Consider the following 17768-nt stretch of genomic DNA (forward strand, 5'->3'; position numbering starts at 1 on the left):
AGAGTTGCATACAAAACAACTTTATTAAAAGGTCTACAAATGTGTAAGTGAAGGATTATTTCCTATCGCTAACTATTTTACAACAGAGATCAAAACAACACTTTTTTCAGTAGTTTTCCGTAGCTACACGATATATATCTTTATGTTCCGATTTTGGTTCCTTCCAACCAGGCAGCTACAACTACATTGTAGCATCTGCACACTACGTTCAGACACACACACACACACACACACACACACACACACACACACACACACACACACACACACACACACACACACACACACACACACACACACACACACACAGAGAGTATCCAAAACAACAACAAGTCACTCTCAGACAGACTAAAAACTACACCTTTTTATTCTCTTGTTGTTGTTGTTGTTGTTGTTGTTGTTTGTTTGTCACTAAAATCTAAATGTTTTAAATATCATGAATATTTAAAAATCGATATTGATCTCTAGACTTATTTAGTCATTTTTTACTAAGTGATTAATATACAAATCTCATACAGACGGCCGGTACGGGAGAAATGGCACTAAGGCTAGAACCTGCTCCTTAACCACAGATCTAGGATCAGTTTAGCCTCCCCCGGGTCCTATCCTTTACCATTAGAGGAGGGGAGGGGGGGATATATAACTGACCTTAGATCAGTCACTAGGGACAGTTTCCCTGCATACTGGTCAGTGTATCAGTAAAAAGGCCTAATTCATGCATTGTCACAGCGCAGAGGAGGAGGAGGAGGAGGAGGAGGAGGAGGAGGGAGGAGGAGGGAGGAGGAGGAGAAGGAGGGAGGAGGAGGAGGAGGGGGGGGGGGGAGGAGGAGGAGGATGAGGGAGGAGGAGGAGGAGGAGGAGGAGGAGGAAATAAAACAATAGGCTTCAGTTTATTCTCCCCACTGAAGAACGAATGTCTAATGGAAGACGAGCACTAAGAAGGAGAAGAAGAAGAAGAAGAAGAAGAAGGAGAAAGAGAAGAAGAAGGAGAAGAAGAAGAAGAAGGAGAAGAAGAAGAAGAAGAAGAAGAAGAAGAATGAGAAGAAGAAGAAGTCAAAATGGCGTCTATGAAGGTGACTTGGATCACTTTGTGCTTCTTGTCGTTAGTTAGCCACACCGCTGGGGGGCGGGGGGCACCACTATCTTTGGGGATTTTAGAGAGAGAAAGAGAGGAGGGGCGTGGCCACCATTGCTACTTCCTGGTTACTCATTAGCATATTCAGGATGTGGGAAAATAATGGAAATCACCTCTAAAAACGGAAAGACGGAGACGTAATTATACAGTCACTTTTGAGTGAAAAGGGAATTAAATATATTACTCTATATCTTATTCACCAGAAACTCTAGAGGTCCCTATTGTGTCTGTCTGTCTGTCTGTCTCTATATCTTATTCACCAGAAACTCTAGAGGTCCCTATTGTGTCTGTCTGTCTGTCTGTCTCTATATCTTATTCACCAGAAACTCTAGAGGTCCCTATTCTGTCTGTCTGTCTGTCTGTCTCTATATCTTATTCACCAGAAACTCTAGAGGTCCCTATTCTGTCTGTCTGTCTGTCTGTGTCTATATCTTATTCACCAGAAACTCTAGAGGTCCCTATTCTGTCTGTCTGTCTGTCTGTCTGTCTGTCTGTCTGTCTGTCACCTGTCTGTCTGTCTGTCTGTCCGTCTGTCCGTCCTTCCTCCAGAAAGGTGGCACTTTCAACACTTCCTTTCACTGAGTTCAAAGGAAATTACTGGTATAACAAAACAACAAAAAGCCTCTAACCAAACCAATGGTTTTAGATTTGTGGGAAGTAGTGAACGAGTGTACACTTCAGGAGAAAGGGGATACTATTGGGACTCTCAGTATCAGGCTGTAATGTGGAGACTGTCCAGCTCCATGTCTCCGGGTCTTTAACTCTCTCGTCTCCCTAGATAGCAGTTAATTGATTAATTGATTAATGTCAGTGATTGGCCAAGACAGTCTAGATACCTGGTGTCCCAGGTCTGAATCAGTCCCTGGTCAGAGGGACAGGATGACAACCAGGAGAGCTCTGGGACGACAGTCGAAGAGTCCGGGTGTATAATACCAATAATCTGACCTGGGATCAGCTTTCCCTCACCAGATCCTAACCCTTCCCATTAGGTGGTAAAATGTCTAATCTGACCTGGGATCAGCTTGCCCTCACCAGATCCTAACCCTTCCCATTAGGTGGTAAAATGTCTAATCTGACCTGGGATCAGCTTGCCCTCACCAGATCCTAACCCTACCCATTAGGTGGTAACATGTCTAATCTGACCTGGGATCAGCTTGCCCTCACCAGATTCTAACCCTACCCATTAGCTGGTAAAATGTCTAATCTGACCTGGGATCAGTCTCTGTGGGTACATCCATCCACGTTATCGTAACAGGTGCAATAGCAATAGGTCAGTGTCTCAGCTCAGCAGGGATTGGTCGGCTCGAGTGTCAATCAAAAGCGTGCAGTCGGGAGTTTACTGATGTAAAGCAGATCCTCCTCCTCGTCCTCATCTTCCTCTTCATCCACTTCCTCCTCCTCCTCCTCTCCCCTCCTCTCCTTCCTGTTTCTCCTCATCTTCCTCCTCCTCGTCCTCATCTTCCTCTTCATCCACTTCCTCCTCCTCCTCTTCCCTCCTCTCCTTCCTGTTTCTCCTCATCTTCCTCCTCCTCCTCCTCCTCATCTTCCTCTTCATCCACTTCCTCTCCTTCCTCCTTCCTGTTTCTCCTCCGTCAGTAGGCAGGCTAGTATTGGACAGTGCTGGTGCTATCTCTCCTTTCTTCCTCCTCATCCTCATCCTCCTCTTCATCGTTGATGGGTGGGGTCAGTGGCGGTCGTAGGCGGAGGCAGTTGCCGTGGCAGCCGGTCCCGCCCCTCTCGATGCCGCGCTGTAGTAGTACGGCGACCCTACACACACACATACACACACACACACAGTTAGTGGCTGGGTGAGAGCAGCATTGTTATAGTTGACATGACACACACACACACACACACACACACACACACACACACACACACACACACACACAGCACTGCTACTTCTAATCCCCTGTGCCACACACTCCCCTCGCGGATACCTGTCCCTGTCATATCCATCAATCACACATTGACACCTCCCTCCCCTGTACCTCTCTACCTGCCAGCCTCATCACTATGTCAGCCCCTGTCTGTCTGTCTGTCTGTCTGTCTGTCTGTCTGTCTGTCTGTCTGTCTGTCAGCCTCTGTCTGTCTGTCAGCCTCTGTCTGTCTGTCTGTCTGTCTGTCTGTCTGTCTGTCTGTCTGTCTGTCTGTCTGTACTACAGGTAATTCCACTCGACTGTCTGAAAGCACAGAGCTACAGCCTACAGTCTGCAATTACCCCCCCCCCCAAACAACAAAAAAAACCCACCTTGCATCTGTCCCGTCTGGCTGGCGGTGAAGAGCCCAGAGGAACATCCGATCTCCGTCCCCAGGAGAGACCCATAGTCCTGTTGGAACACTGAGAGGACATCACTACAGGTTAATAACCTCTGAAACCCCTGACCTCTGACCCCCTGACCTTTAATCTCTAACACAAACCACAACCATAAAGTTTAGTTAACTCCCAATAATGGCGTCTGCAAAAGCACGGGGGGAAGCGGCCGTTGAGGCCTTCTCCTCCATTTCGAAGTAGTCCATCTTCTTCTTCTTCTTGTATATTTTGAAAAAGAGGCTCAATCTCACATTGTTGATTTACTGCCACCTCCAGGGCTGAGGTCCTGAACTATATATATCGTGTGCCATTAATTTATTGTGGCCACTAGATGGCGGTCATACAGTTTAAAACCATTAACAAACCATAGCATCCTATCAGAAGAAGAAGAAGACATTGTTCTGATCATAAGACTGATCGCTTCCACCCCCCCCCCCTACCTCCCTCCCTCCCCCCCATAATAATCCCCACCCGGTCGACTACTTTAAAATGGTGGAAGCGACGACAACAAAACAACAAAAATGGTTTCTATCCCGTTAAATCTTCTAGTTGTCTCTATGGACACAATACTACAGTCAGTCTACAGTCAGTGTAGACTACAGTATAACCCCTGACCTCTAACCCCCCCCCCCCCCTCCACCCTAACCCCCTAACCCCCTAACCTAGTGGTAGGCACAGCCTGAACCTCAACCTCCAGTGATATCAAACTCACACATAGGGCTCTGGTCTAAAGTAGTGCACGAAATGGAGAAAATAGGGCACTAAATGGAGAAATAGGGCACTAAATGGAGAAATAGGGCACTAAATGGAGAAATAAGGGGAGGTCTTTGAGTTGAGATTGAATGGTTGATTGGTTAATTGGTGATAGAATAATGTCCATGATTGGTCGAGTGGTTGTTGCCTTACCTAACAGGCTGGGGTTTGGAAATCTCCAGGACTCGTTATATGTGGAATACTGAGGGTGGGAATAGGGACTCCCGGAAAAATCTCCTCCTGGAACAGAAACAGACAGGAACAGTAATTAACTGTTAATAACAGACAGGAACAGAGAGGGACAGAGAGGAACAGAGAGGAACAGAGAGGAACAGACAGGAACAGAGAGGATCAGACAGGAACAGAGAGGAACAGACAGGAACAGAGAGGAACAGACAGGAACAGACAGGAACAGAGAGGAACAGACAGGAACAGACAGGAACAGACAGGAACAGACAGTAACAGACAGGAACAGAGAGGATCAGACAGAAACAGACAGGAACAGAGAGGAACAGACAGGAACAGACAGGAACAGAGAGGAACAGACAGGAACAGAGAGGAACAGAGAGGAACAGACAGGAACAGACAGGAACAGAGAGGAACAGACAGGAACAGAGAGGATCAGACAGGAACAGACAGGAACAGACAGGAACAGAGAGGAACAGACAGGAACAGAGAGGATCAGACAGGAACAGACAGGAACAGACAGGAACAGAGAGGAACAGACAGGAACAGACAGGAACAGACAGTAACAGACAGGAACAGAGAGGATCAGACAGAAACAGACAGGAACAGAGAGGAACAGACAGGAACAGACAGGAACAGAGAGGAACAGACAGGAACAGACAGGAACAGAGAGGAACAGACAGGAACAGACAGGAACAGAGAGGAACAGACAGGAACAGAGAGGAACAGACAGGAACAGAGAGGAACAGACAGGAACAGACAGGAACAGAGAGGAACAGACAGGAACAGACAGGAACAGACAGGAACAGAGAGGGACAGAGAGAAACAGACAGGAACAGAGAGGAACAGAGAGGGACAGAGAGAAACAGAGAGGAACAGAGAGGAACAGACAGGAACAGAGAGGAACAGACAGGAACAGAGAGGAACAGACAGGATCAGAGAGGAACAGAGAGGAACAGACAGGAACAGACAGGAACAGACAGGAACAGAGAGGGACAGAGAGAAACAGACAGGAACAGACAGGAACAGACAGGAATAGAACAGTAGTAGCGTATCTCTCTCTCCTTCCTCTCCTTTCCTTCCTGTCTCTCACCTTTTCCTTTCATGCTCCTCATCTCTCTCTTTCTTTTTCCCCCACAATCCAGCCACCACCCTCACATCAAAACAACATTCCCTGTCCTCTCCTCCTCTCTCTCTCTCTCTCTTTTCTTGTTTTCCTCAAAACCTTTACTCCTCCCCGGGGATACTTCTCCCTGAGCTGACAGTCACTGAGCCCTCCCTCCTTCCCTCCCTCCCTCCCTCCCTCTGTCTCTCTCCTCCGTTCTGTCCGTTCTGCCTCAGTGATTCACCCCCCCCAGAGAGAGAGAGAGAGCGCGCTAGAGAGAGAGAGCATTGCTTTATGAGGATTATAATAGAGTAGACAAAGAAGTGAAGAGAAGAGATGATGAAAAGTATTAGAGAGTCTCCTGTCTGATGAACAGTATTAGAGAGAGTTTCCTGTCTGATGAACAGAGAGTCTCCTGTCTGATGAACAGTCTCCTGTCTGATGAACAGTATTAGAGAGAGTCTCCTGTCTGATGAACAGAGAGTCTCCTGTCTGATGAACAGTATTAGAGAGAGTCTCCTGTCTGATGAACAGAGAGTCTCCTGTCTGATGAACAGTATTAGAGAGAGTCTCCTGTCTGATGAACAGTATTAGAGAGAGTCTCCTGTCTGATGAACAGTATTAGAGAGAGTCTCCTGTCTGATGAACAGTATTAGAGAGTCTCCTGTCTGATGAACAGAGAGTCTCCTGTCTGATGAACAGTATTAGAGAGTCTCCTGTCTGATGAACAGTATTAGAGAGAGTCTCCTGTCTGATGAACAGTATTAGAGAGAGTCTCCTGTCTGATGAACAGTATTAGAGAGTCTCCTGTCTGATGAACAGAGAGTCTCCTGTCTGATGAACAGTATTAGAGAGAGTCTCCTGTCTGATGAACAGTATTAGAGAGAGTCTCCTGTCTGATGAACAGAGAGTCTCCTGTCTGATGAACAGTATTAGAGAGAGTCTCCTGTCTGATGAACAGTATTAGAGAGAGTCTCCTGTCTGATGAACAGTATTAGAGAGAGTCTCCTGTCTGATGAACAGTATTAGAGAGTCTCCTGTCTGATGAACAGAGAGTCTCCTGTCTGATGAACAGTATTAGAGAGTCTCCTGTCTGATGAACAGTATTAGAGAGAGTCTCCTGTCTGATGAACAGTATTAGAGAGAGTCTCCTGTCTGATGAACAGTATTAGAGAGTCTCCTGTCTGATGAACAGAGAGTCTCCTGTCTGATGAACAGTATTAGAGAGAGTCTCCTGTCTGATGAACAGTATTAGAGAGAGTCTCCTGTCTGATGAACAGAGAGTCTCCTGTCTGATGAACAGTATTAGAGAGAGTCTCCTGTCTGATGAACAGTATTAGAGAGAGTCTCCTGTCTGATGAACAGTATTAGAGAGAGTCTCCTGTCTGATGAACAGTATTAGAGAAAGTCTCCTGTCTGATGAACAGTATTAGAGAGAGTCTCCTGTCTGATGAACAGAGAGTCTCCTGTCTGATGAACAGTATTAGAGAGAGTCTCCTGTCTGATGAACAGTATTAGAGAGAGTCTCCTGTCTGATGAACAGAGAGTCTCCTGTCTGATGAACAGAGAGTCTCCTGTCTGATGAACAGAGAGTCTCCTGTCTGATGAACAGTATTAGAGAGAGTCTCCTGTCTGATGAACAGTATTAGAGAGTCTCCTGTCTGATGAACAGAGAGTCTCCTGTCTGATGAACAGAGAGTCTCCTGTCTGATGAACAGAGAGTCTCCTGTCTGATGAACAGAGAGTCTCCTGTCTGATGAACAGTATTAGAGAGAGTCTCCTGTCTGATGAACAGAGAGTCTCCTGTCTGATGAACAGTATTAGAGAGAGTCTCCTGTCTGATGAACAGTATTAGAGAGAGTCTCCTGTCTGATGAACAGAGAGTCTCCTGTCTGATGAACAGTATTAGAGAGAGTCTCCTGTCTGATGAACAGTATTAGAGAGAGTCTCCTGTCTGATGAACAGAGAGTCTCCTGTCTGATGAACAGTATTAGAGAGAGTCTCCTGTCTGATGAACAGAGAGTCTCCTGTCTGATGAACAGAGAGTCTCCTGTCTGATGAACAGTATTAGAGAGAGTCTCCTGTCTGATGAACAGTATTAGAGAGAGTCTCCTGTCTGATGAACAGAGAGTCTCCTGTCTGATGAACAGTATTAGAGAGAGTCTCCTGTCTGATGAACAGAGAGTCTCCTGTCTGATGAACAGTATTAGAGAGAGTCTCCTGTCTGATGAACAGAGAGTCTCCTGTCTGATGAACAGTATTAGAGAGAGTCTCCTGTCTGATGAACAGTATTAGAGAGTCTCCTGTCTGATGAACAGAGAGTCTCCTGTCTGATGAACAGAGAGTCTCCTGTCTGATGAACAGAGAGTCTCCTGTCTGATGAACAGAGAGTCTCCTGTCTGATGAACAGTATTAGAGAGAGTCTCCTGTCTGATGAACAGAGAGTCTCCTGTCTGATGAACAGTATTAGAGAGAGTCTCCTGTCTGATGAACAGTATTAGAGAGAGTCTCCTGTCTGATGAACAGAGAGTCTCCTGTCTGATGAACAGTATTAGAGAGAGTCTCCTGTCTGATGAACAGTATTAGAGAGAGTCTCCTGTCTGATGAACAGAGAGTCTCCTGTCTGATGAACAGTATTAGAGAGAGTCTCCTGTCTGATGAACAGAGAGTCTCCTGTCTGATGAACAGAGAGTCTCCTGTCTGATGAACAGTATTAGAGAGAGTCTCCTGTCTGATGAACAGTATTAGAGAGAGTCTCCTGTCTGATGAACAGAGAGTCTCCTGTCTGATGAACAGTATTAGAGAGAGTCTCCTGTCTGATGAACAGAGAGTCTCCTGTCTGATGAACAGTATTAGAGAGAGTCTCCTGTCTGATGAACAGAGAGTCTCCTGTCTGATGAACAGTATTAGAGAGAGTCTCCTGTCTGATGAACAGAGAGTCTCCTGTCTGATGAACAGTATTAGAGAGAGTCTCCTGTCTGATGAACAGAGAGTCTCCTGTCTGATGAACAGAGAGTCTCCTGTCTGATGAACAGTATTAGAGAGAGTCTCCTGTCTGATGAACAGTATTAGAGAGAGTCTCCTGTCTGATGAACAGAGAGTCTCCTGTCTGATGAACAGTATTAGAGAGAGTCTCCTGTCTGATGAACAGAGAGTCTCCTGTCTGATGAACAGTATTAGAGAGAGTCTCCTGTCTGATGAACAGAGAGTCTCCTGTCTGATGAACAGAGAGTCTCCTGTCTGATGAACAGAGAGTCTCCTGTCTGATGAACAGTATTAGAGAGAGTCTCCTGTCTGATGAACAGTATTAGAGAGTCGGCGTTCCAATTCGTCCAAAAAAGTGTTCGATGGGGTTGAGGTCAGGGCTCTGTGCAGTCCAGTGAAGTTCTTTCACACCGATCTCGACAAACCATTTCTGTATGGACCTCGCTTTGTGCATGGGGGCACTGTCCTGCTGAAACAGGAAAGGGCCTTCTCCAAACTGTTACCACAAAGTGTGAAGCACAGAATCATCTAGAATGTCATTGAATGCTGTAGTGTTACGATTTCCCTTCACTGGGACTAAGGGGCCCGAACCATGAAAAACAGCCCCCAGACCATTATTCCTCCTCCACCAAACTTTACAGTTGGTACTATGCATTGGGGCAGGTAGCGTTCCCCTGGCATCTGCCAAAACCAGATTCGTCCGTCGGACTGCCAGATGTTGAAGCGTGATTCATCCCTCCAGAGAACACGTTTCCACTGCTCCAGAGTCCAATGGTGGCGAGCTTTACACCCCTCCAGCCAACACTTGACATTGCACATGGTGATCTTAGGCTTGTGTGCAGCTGCTCACCATGGAAACCCATTTCATGAAGCTCCTGACGAACAGTTATTGTGCTGACGTTGCTTCCAGAGGCAGTTTGGAACTCGGTAGTGAGGGGTTGCAACTGAGGACAGATGACTTTTACCCGCTACGTGCTTCAGCACTCAGCGGTCCCGTTCTGTGAGCTTGTGTGGCTTACCACTTCGCGGCTGAGCCGTTGTTGCTCCTAGACATTTCCACTTCACAATAACAGCACTTACAGTTGACCGGGGGCAGCTCTAGTAGGGCAGAAATTTGACAAACTGACTTGTTGGTAAGGTGGCGTCCTATGACGATGCCACGTTGAAAGTCACTGAGCTCTTCAGTACGGGCCATTCTACTGCCAATGTTTGTCTATGGAGATTGCATGGCTCTGTGCTCGATTTTAACACCTGTCACCAATGGGTGTGGCTGAAATAGAATCGTCTTATTTGATACCAGTTAGCATCGTGGCAAGGAAACAAAACACGAAGCCGATTTAACTTCTTTAGGAAAATAGCCCTGATGTTGTAAACAAACACCATTATGGTTTATATGGAATAAAGAGCTGGGTGTCCTATAGGTTTATAAAGGACTAAAGAGCTGGGTGTCCTACAGGTTTATAAAGGACTAAAGAGCTAGGTCTCCTACAGGTTTATAAAGGACTAAAGAGCTGAGTCTCCTACAGGTTTATATGGACTAAAGAGCTGAGTCTCCTACAGGTTTATAAAGGACTAAAGAGCTGAGTCTCCTACAGGTTTATATAGACTAAAGAGCTGGGTCTCCTACAGGTTTATAAAGGACCAAAGACCTGAGTCTCCTACAGGTTTATAAAGGACTAAAGAGCTGAGTCTCCTACAGGTTTATAAAGGACTAAAGAGCTGGGTCTCCTACAGGTTTATAAAGGACTAAAGAGCTGGGTCTCCTACAGGTTTATAAAGGACTAAAGAGCTGGGTCTCCTACAGGTTTATAAAGGACTAAAGAGCTGAGTCTCCTACAGGTTTATATGGACTAAAGAGCTGAGTCTCCTACAGGTTTATATGGACTAAAGAGCTGAGTCTCCTACAGGTTTATAAAGGACTAAAGAGCTGGGTCTCCTACAGGTTTATAAAGGACTAAAGAGCTGAGTCTCCTACAGGTTTATAAAGGACTAAAGAGCTGAGTCTCCTACAGGTTTATAAAGGACTAAAGAGCTGAGTCTCCTACAGGTTTATAAAGGACTAAAGAGCTGGGTCTCCTACAGGTTTATAAAGGACTAAAGAGCTGAGTCTCCTACAGGTTTATAAAGGACTAAAGAGCTGAGTCTCCTACAGGTTTATAAAGGACTAAAGAGCTGAGTCTCCTACAGGTTTATAAAGGACTAAAGAGCTGAGTCTCCTACAGGTTTATATGGACTAAAGAGCTGAGTCTCCTACAGGTTTATAAAGGACTAAAGAGCTGAGTCTCCTACAGGTTTATAAAGGACTAAAGAGCTGAGTCTCCTACAGGTTTATAAAGGACTAAAGAGCTGAGTCTCCTACAGGTTTATAAAGGACTAAAGAGCTGAGTCTCCTACAGGTTTATGAAGGACTAAAGAGCTGAGTCTCCTACAGGTTTATAAAGGACTAAAGAGCTGAGTCTCCTACAGGTTTATATGGACTAAAGAGCTGGGTCTCCTACAGGTTTATAAAGGACTAAAGAGCTGAGTCTCCTACAGGTTTATAAAGGACTAAAGAGCTGGGTCTCCTACAGGTTTATAAAGGACTAAAGAGCTGGGTCTCCTACAGGTTTATATGGACTAAAGAGCTGAGTCTCCTACAGGTTTATAAAGGACTAAAGAGCTGAGTCTCCTACAGGTTTATATGGACTAAAGAGCTGAGTCTCCTACAGGTTTATATGGACTAAAGAGCTGGGTCTCCTACAGGTTTATAAAGGACTAAAGAGCTGAGTCTCCTACAGGTTTATATGGACTAAAGAGCTGGGTCTCCTACAGGTTTATAAAGGACTAAAGAGCTGAGTCTCCTACAGGTTTATATGGACTAAAGAGCTGAGTCTCCTACAGGTTTATAAAGGACTAAAGAGCTGAGTCTCCTACAGGTTTATATGGACTAAAGAGCTGGGTCTCCTACAGGTTTATAAAGGACTAAAGAGCTGAGTCTCCTACAGGTTTATATGGACTAAAGAGCTGAGTCTCCTACAGGTTTATATGGACTAAAGAGCTGGGTCTCCTACAGGTTTATAAAGGACTAAAGAGCTGAGTCTCCTACAGGTTTATAAAGGACTAAAGAGCTGGGTCTCCTACAGGTTTATAAAGGACTAAAGAGCTGAGTCTCCTACAGGTTTATAAAGGACTAAAGAGCTGAGTCTCCTACAGGTTTATAAAGGACTAAAGAGCTGAGTCTCCTACAGGTTTATATAGACTAAAGAGCTGAGTCTCCTACAGGTTTATAAAGGACTAAAGAGCTGAGTCTCCTACAGGTTTATATGGACTAAAGAGCTGAGTCTCCTACAGGTTTATATAGACTAAAGAGCTGAGTCTCCTACAGGTTTATAAAGGACTAAAGAGCTGGGTCTCCTACAGGTTTATATGGACTAAAGAGCTGGGTCTCCTACAGGTTTATAAAGGACTAAAGAGCTGAGTCTCCTACAGGTTTATATAGACTAAAGAGCTGAGTCTCCTACAGGTTTATAAAGGACTAAAGAGCTGGGTCTCCTACAGGTTTATATAGACTAAAGAGCTGAGTCTCCTACAGGTTTATATAGACTAAAGAGCTGAGTCTCCTACAGGTTTATAAAGGACTAAAGAGCTGGGTCTCCTACAGGTTTATAAAGGACTAAAGAGCTGAGTCTCCTACAGGTTTAGGTGTTTGAGGACGTTCTGTGTGAGTTGTTTTACAGTCGTCCTGTTGTTCCAGAGGCTGTGTTTAGGACAATAACATCCTTCCCTCTTGTCATCGCCACGGTGACTACAAAGTGTTTTGTATCCATGGGGATATTCCACTCTCTAACATAACCTGCTGCTCTGTGTGTGTGTGTGTGTGTGTGTGTGTGTGTGTGTGTGTGTGTGTGTGTGTGTGTGTGTGTGTGTGTGTGTGTGTGTGTGTGTGTGGTTGTGTGTGTGTGTGTGTCTGTGTGTGTGTGTGTGTGTGTGTGTGTGGTGTGTGGTGTGTGTGGTGCGTGATTGTGTTGTGTGGTGTGTGTGTGTGTGTGGGTGGTGTGTGGTGTGTGTGTGGTGTGTGGTGTGTGGTGTGTGGTGTGTGGTGTGTGTGGTGCGTGATTGTGTGGTGTGTGTGTGTGTGTGTGTGTGTGTGTGTGTGTGTGTGTGTGTGGTGTGTGTGGTGCGTGATTGTGTGGTGTGAGTGTGTGTGTGGTGCGAGATTGTGTGGTGTGTGTGTGTGTGTGTGTGTGTGTGTGTGTGTGTGTGTGTGTGTGTGTGTGTGTGTGTGTGTGTGGTGTGTGTGTGTGTGTGTGGTGTGTGTGTGTGTGTGTGCACGCGTCTGTCAGGTGGGGTCTCCATGGCGTTCCCCGGACAATAACATCCTCCCCTTGTCATCGCCACGGTGACGGCGCTGTGTCAGGTTGTTGTGAAAACGAGGGTTGAGGAAGAGGGGGGAGGAGATGGGAGGAAGAGGGGGGGGGGGGGGTCCCACAGTGCGGAGCTCTATGTCAAGGTCACAGACACTGTCAAATACACCCACACAAGACGCTGTCAAACCTGGGGACAGGACGGGGTGAGACTGGGGGACAGGGTTACCCATATTTAGAAGAGCTGTTGTACAAGCCCACAGAGAGAGGTGGTTTGTGTGTGTGTGTGTGTGTGTGTGTGTGTGTGTGTGTGTGTGTGTGTGTGTGTGTGTGTGTGTGTGTGTAACACTACTCCCAGTAAAACACAGACAGAGACGTTGGAAGGGAATGAATGCATTAGTCTCTGGTGATTCTCATTAAAACCACATTACTGATGTAGAGGGAGAGACAGCTGTGTTCAACCACACACACAGTGGAATTTCTAACGAAGTCGTGGGGAGATAACAGACCATTACAGTAGAATAGACTGGTGGAGAGATAGCAGACTCTTACAGTAGAATAGACTGGTGTATAGATAACAGACCCTTACAGTAGAATAGACTGGTGGAGAGATAACAGAGCCTTACAGTAGAATAGACTGGTGGTGAGATAACAGACGCTTACAGTAGAATAGACTGGTGTAGAGATAACAGACCCTTACAGTAGAATAGACTGGTGTAGAGATAACAGACCCTTACAGTAGAATAGACTGGTGTAGAGATAACAGACCCTTACAGTAGAATAGACTGGTGGAGAGATAACAGACACTTACAGTAGAATAGACTGGTGGAGAGATAACAGACCCTTACAGTAGAATAGACTGGTGTAGAGATAACATACCCTTACAGTAGAATAGACTGGTGGAGAGATAACAGACCCTTGCAGTAGAATAGACTGGTGGAGCGATACCAGACCCTTACAGTAGAATAGACTGGTGGGGAGATAACAGACCCTTACAGCAGAATAGACTGGTGGAGAGATAACAGACCCTTACAGTAGAATAGACTGGTGGGGAGATAACAGACCCTTACAGTAGAATAGACTGGTGGGGAGATAACAGACTCTTACAGTAGAATAGACTGGTGGGGAGATAACAGACCCTTACAGTAGAATAGACTGGTGGAGAGATAACAGACCCTTACAGTAGAATAGACTGGTGGAGAGATAACAGACCCTTACAGTAGAATAGACTGGTTGGGAGATAACAGACCCTTACAGTAGAATAGACTGGTAGAGAGATAACAGTAGAATAGACTGGTGGGGAGATAACAGACCCTTACAGTAGAATAGACTGGTGGGGAGATAACAGTATAATAGACTGGTGGGGAGATAACAGACCCTTACAGTAGAATAGACTGGTGGGGAGATAACATACCCTTACAGTAGAATAGACTGGTGGGGAGATAACAGACCCTTACAGTAGAATAGACTGGTGGAGAGATAACAGTAGAATAGACTGGTGGAGAGATAACAGACCCTTACAGTAGAACAGACTGGTGGGGAGGTAACAGACCCTTACAGTAGAATAGACTGGTGGTGAGATAACAGACGCTTACAGTAGAATAGACTGGTGGGGAGATAACAGACCCTTATAGTAGAATAGACTGGTGGGGAGATAACAGACCCTTACAGTAGAATAGACTGGTGGAGAGATAACAGACCCTTACAGTAGAATAGACTGGTGGGGAGATAACAGACCCTTACAGTAGAATAGACTGGTGGAGAGATAACAGACCCTTACAGTAGAATAGACTGGTGGAGAGATAACAGACCCTTACAGTAGAATAGACTGGTGGAGAGATAACAGTAGAATAGACTGGTGGAGAGATAACAGTAGAATAGACTGGTGGGGAGATAACAGACCCTTACAGTAGAATAGACTGGTGGGGAGATAACAGACTCTTACAGTAGAATAGACTGGTGGGGAGATAACAGACCCTTACAGTAGAATGGACTGGTGGAGAGATAACAGACCCTTACAGTAGAATAGACTGGTGGAGAGATAACAGACCCTTACAGTAGAATAGACTGGTTGGGAGATAACAGACCCTTACAGTAGAATAGACTGGTAGAGAGATAACAGTAGAATAGACTGGTGGGGAGATAACAGACCCTTACAGTAGAATAGACTGGTGGGGAGATAACAGACCCTTACAGTAGAATAGACTGGTGGGGAGATAACATACCCTTACAGTAGAATAGACTGGTGGGGAGATAACAGACCCTTACAGTAGAATAGACTGGTGGAGAGATAACAGTAGAATAGACTGGTGGAGAGATAACAGACCCTTACAGTAGAATAGACTGGTGGGGAGGTAACAGACCCTTACAGTAGAATAGACTGGTGGTGAGATAACAGACGCTTACAGTAGAATAGACTGGTGGGGAGATAACAGACCCTTATAGTAGAATAGACTGGTGGGGAGATAACAGACCCTTACAGTAGAATAGACTGGTGGAGAGATAACAGACCCTTACAGTAGAATAGACTGGTGGGGAGATAACAGACCCTTACAGTAGAATAGACTGGTGGAGAGATAACAGACCCTTACAGTAGAATAGACTGGTGGAGAGATAACAGACCCTTACAGTAGAATAGACTGGTGGAGAGATAACAGTAGAATAGACTGGTGGAGAGATAACAGTAGAATAGACTGGTGGGGAGATAACAGACCCTTACATTAGAATACACTGGTGGGGAGATAACAGACCCTTACAGTAGAATAGACTGGTGGTGAGATAACAGACCGTTACAGTAGAATAGACTGGTGGGGAGATAACAGTAGAATAGACTGGTGGTGAGATAACAGACCCTTACAGTAGAATAGACTGGTGGGGAGATAACAGACCCTTACAGTAGAATAGACTGGTGTAGAGATAACAGTAGAATAGACTGGTGGGGAGATAACAGACCCTTACAGTAGAATAGACTGGTGGGGAGATAACAGACCCTTACAGTAGAATAGACTGGTGGGGAGATAACAGACCCTTACAGTAGAATAGACTGGTTGGGAGATAACAGACCCTTACAGTAGAATAGACTGGTGGAGAGATAACAGACCCTTACAGTAGAATAGACTGGTGGAGAGATAACAGACCCTTACAGTAGAATAGACTGGTGTAGAGATAACAGTAGAATAGACTGGTGGAGAGATAACAGACCCTTACAGTAGAATAGACTGGTGGGGAGATAACAGACCCTTACAGTAGAATAGACTGGTGGAGAGATAACAGACCCTTACAGTAGAATAGACTGGTGTAGAGATAACAGACCCTTACAGTAGAATAGACTGGTGTAGAGATAACAGTAGAATATACTGGTGGAGAGATAACAGACCCTTACAGTAGAATAGACTGGTGGGGAGATAACAGACCCTTACAGTAGAATAGACTGGTTGGGAGATAACAGACCCTTACAGTAGAATAGACTGGTATAGAGATAACAGACCCTTACAGTAGAATAGACTGGTGGGGAGATAACAGACCCTTACAGTAGAATAGACTGGTGTAGAGATAACAGTAGAATAGACTGGTAGAGAGATAACAGACCCTTACAGTAGAATAGACTGGTGGGGAGATAACAGACCCTTACAGTAGAATAGACTGGTGGAGAGATAACAGTAGAATAGACTGGTGGAGAGATAACAGACCCTTACAGTAGAATAGACTGGTGGGGAGATAACAGGCCCTTAGAACAGAACAGACTCCAGGCCGCCCCGACGTGTCAGTGTGTTTACTCACCGGGTACCATACCAGTCAGTGAGGAGGCAGAGTAGCTGCCCTGGCCCGTTGGGGGGACGTGTGGGGGGTAGCCGGGGAGGGTGGTGCTGCAGAGGTCTCGACCTGGACACACAGGAAACACACACGCTAACAGAATGCTAAAAACACGCTAACAGAATGCTAAAAACACGCTTAACAACATGGGAAAAACATGTCTCTCTCTCTCGCTCTTCTTCCAGCACCCTCCTCTCCTCTCCTCTCCTCTCCTCTCCTCTCCTCTCTCTCTCCTCTCTCTCTCTCTCTCTCTCTCTCTCTCTCTCTCTCTCTCTCTGTCTCTCTCTCTCTCTCTGTCTCTCTCTCTCTCCTCTCTCTCTCTGTCTCTCTCTCTCTCTGTCTCTCTCTCTCTCTCCTCTCTCTCTCTCCTCTCTCTCTCTCCTCTCCTCTCTCTCTCTCTCTGTCTCTCTCTCTCTCTCTCCTCTCTCTCTCTCCTCTCTTTCTCTCTCTCTCTATCTCTCTCTCTCTCTCTCTGTATCTCTCTCTCTCTCTCTCTCTTCTTCCAGCACCCTCCTCTCCTCTCCTCTCCTCTCCTCCCCTCCTCTCTCAGTCTGTCAGTGAGTAGCCAGGATTTATAAGTGCATTAGGCTACATGACAGTGTGTCGGACTAAATAATTTCTCTGTGTTTAGACACAGTCGACAGTCGAGACGAGAGGAGAGAGAGCTATCCATTCATCATAATCATCATCATCATAAACCCACACACACACACACACACACACACACACACACACACACACACACACACACACACACACACACACACACACACACACACACACACACACACACACACACACACACACACACACACACACACACACACACACACACCAGTCCCATTCATCATCATCATAAAGGGATCAGACACTAAACACCATCAATCCAACTCACATCCTCACCACTTAACCAGCTAACTGACTGGAGGAGAGAAGGAGAGGGGGAGGAGAGGAGGGGGACAGGAGGGGAAGGGAGGAGAGGAGGGGGAACGGGAGAGTAGGGGGGAGGGGAAATGAGAGGACGAGAGGAGGGGAGAGGAGGAGAGAAGAGGATCGGGGAGAGGAGAGGATCAGGGAGAGGAGAGGAGGGGGACAGGAGGGGAAGGGAGGAGAGGGGAGGATCAGGGAGAGGAG

The 17768-nt window shown here is 46.0% G+C and overlaps 1 protein-coding gene and 1 long non-coding RNA gene across 4 annotated transcripts in view; both read right to left on the reverse strand.

Moving 5' to 3' along the window:
- Positions 1-1195: 1195 nt before the first annotated feature.
- LOC110511793 lies at positions 1196-2589 on the reverse strand. The gene is made up of 2 exons (XR_005034275.1): positions 1642-2589; positions 1196-1554 (listed from the first exon to the last, which is right to left on the reverse strand). It is a non-coding gene; the product is annotated as an uncharacterized LOC110511793 (long non-coding RNA).
- Positions 2590-2628: 39 nt separating this feature from the next.
- pax-5 (Pax-5 protein) overlaps positions 2629-17768 on the reverse strand; it is a 132514-nt gene continuing 117374 nt past the window's right edge. For 2 of the 3 annotated variants that reach the window (XM_036989322.1, XM_036989323.1), the window contains exons 8-11: positions 16602-16703; positions 4356-4442; positions 3387-3476; positions 2629-2902 (exon numbers count right to left, since the gene is read on the reverse strand). In XM_036989322.1, coding sequence (XP_036845217.1) covers positions 2820-2902; positions 3387-3476; positions 4356-4442; positions 16602-16703 — 362 coding nt within the window. In that variant the 3' untranslated portion in view covers positions 2629-2819. The remainder of the gene's footprint in view (positions 2903-3386; positions 3477-4355; positions 4443-16601; positions 16704-17768) is intronic. The other variant, NM_001124682.1, reaches the window with a different exon arrangement.

The sequence above is a fragment of the Oncorhynchus mykiss genome, chromosome 10, assembly GCF_013265735.2.
Source record: "Oncorhynchus mykiss isolate Arlee chromosome 10, USDA_OmykA_1.1, whole genome shotgun sequence".
NCBI classification, from domain to species: Eukaryota; Metazoa; Chordata; class Actinopteri; order Salmoniformes; family Salmonidae; genus Oncorhynchus; species Oncorhynchus mykiss.